Source organism: Pundamilia nyererei, unplaced genomic scaffold, assembly GCF_000239375.1.
Source record: "Pundamilia nyererei isolate P.nyererei 1_Seehausen unplaced genomic scaffold, PunNye1.0 scaffold00279, whole genome shotgun sequence".
Taxonomy (NCBI): Eukaryota; Metazoa; Chordata; class Actinopteri; order Cichliformes; family Cichlidae; genus Pundamilia; species Pundamilia nyererei.
The window spans coordinates 619,825-621,924 of NW_005187680.1; the positions used below are offsets into that span (position 1 = coordinate 619,825).

The 2,100-nt window shown below is 43.3% G+C and overlaps 1 protein-coding gene across 1 annotated transcript in view; it reads left to right on the forward strand.

Moving 5' to 3' along the window:
• Positions 1 to 959: 959 nt before the first annotated feature.
• tbc1d22b (TBC1 domain family, member 22B) overlaps positions 960 to 2,100 on the forward strand; it is a 23,337-nt gene continuing 22,196 nt past the window's right edge. The window contains exon 1 of the mRNA XM_005750597.2: positions 960 to 1,272. Coding sequence (XP_005750654.1) covers positions 1,217 to 1,272 — 56 coding nt within the window. The 5' untranslated portion in view covers positions 960 to 1,216. The remainder of the gene's footprint in view (positions 1,273 to 2,100) is intronic.

Consider the following 2,100-nt stretch of genomic DNA (forward strand, 5'->3'; position numbering starts at 1 on the left):
TGGATGGATGGATGGATGGATGGATGGATGGATGGATGGATGGTAGGTTTACCCAAAACACGCTTTATGAACCTTCCTCCACTGAATGATCAAAAGCAGATAAAATATCAAAGGCACCAGTGCTTGTTTCTGTTAGACTTGTGTGATAAACTTGTGTGAAATCTCTGGCTATAGAAAAAATGATTCTAAACAACAACAAGATTTTGGTTTTAGGTTATGACAGCTATACTTGGCCTAAAAACTCCCTGAAAAGCCTTGAGTTGGTCCAACATGCTACAGCAAAGAGTATTGACTGGGACTAGAAAGAGTCCAGAATCGCATTTAAAATTCTGCTCCTCACATTCACGGCCTTGAATAATCAGGCCCCATCTTATCTTAAAGACTTCATAGCACGGTATCACTCCAATACAGCGCTTGACTTTCAGACTGCAGGCTTACTTCCAAGGATATTTAAAAGTAGACCGAGAGACAGAGCCTTCAGGAACCAGCTTCTAGTTTGGATTTGGGATACAGACACTCTCTCTGCCTTCAAGATTAGGCTTAAAACATTCTTTATTGATAAAGCATATACTTAGTATTGGCTCAGGTTACTTTAGCCCTTGGGGGCTTCACATGATACACTGGGTGTTTCTTCTTCACCCACCTTTTATCACTTACTATGTGTTTATACAACCACACTGCATTTAATCATTATTTTACTATTCATCTCTGGCTCTCTGCCACAGTGTGTATACCCATCTGCTGACTTGAGTGGTCAAACCAAACACATCACAATGCAGCCGTCAACAGAGGCTGGAGTCCTAAGAAAGACTTTGCATTAGAATGGTGTTTGAGGTCTACACCAAACCTTCCCCTGCCAGCATTCAGTGTCAACGAATCACCTCTTTGTGCCTGTTTATCCACGAGTATCACTGACCGTCGCTCTACCGCGAGCTCGTCCGATTGGCTGTTTTTGCTGCACCTGTTAGAGTCTGGCACCAATCACGCGCTTCTGTCGGTGCGCCCCAAGATGGCGGCTTACAGTGTGCTGTAGTGTACATCATCACACTGGAAAGCGAATATTACTATCACTCGACCGTTTAAACTCATGAGGAGGCCGAGCAGAGAGAGCCGAGCGGGGCCGAGCTGTCGCCAGTGAAACGCGGAAGCGGTTGCCGCATGGTTTCTTCACGAGAGCAGCCGGTTTCGGTGTCGGTCTGACGGGGGTTATCTGAGTATGGCCACCGACAACAGGATCAATTTTTGGAGGAGAAACGCAAAGGTTCCTGGAAGGTAGGTCCTCTTTTCTTCATAAAGTAGCACTACATTTCTTAGTGAGTTTCAAACAGGCACTGTTGAAATATTGTCCTTAACAAAGACACACATTAATATTACTCTTTTCTATTGATAATACTCGTAACTAACAGATCTGTATGGAAACACAAGCGCACAAATCGACTCGTTCGCTGGATTTCACGCATGAGCCGCTTCCAGTGTCTTATTCGAGTGTGTGTTGTTATAACAGCTCCCAGCTCAGAGGCAGACCCCCATCTCTTTCTTCTCTGCGGTTTCTAACGATCACACTGGAGGTGGCAGCTGTCTGTCAACCGCCATATGCTTTCTCAGTCTATGCTGAGAGGTGCCGGTGACAGTACAGTAAAACGATCAAAAACATCAGGGAGGAAGAATGCACTGTCTGAACCACTAACACAGCACTAATATCTTATTTTGTCATCTCAGTGGGTTTTCTTGGAGGAGTTAAATGAAACGCATCCTCGTTTTATGGCAGCATTACTTGGGGAGGACACAGTAAAGACATTACTGTTTACAAATGAAATGTGTATATAGTAAATATTATGTTACAAGAGTGGGGAGAAGCATAATTTTAATAAAGTGCACAGTAGAAAGCCTTTGTGTTCAAAGTGTCTTGTAAAAAGATATTTAAAAAGTTTCTACAAACTAAGCACACAAAAAAAGAATGCAGAGCCCTTCTATCCACCTGTTGGGGGCATTTTGGTGATGGTCATTGCAAACAGAAACTATAGGAGGGAAACATTGCACTTTGGGAATGCTGATTTCATCCTGTAGTGAAAACATGTTAATAACATGCTAATAGAGGGG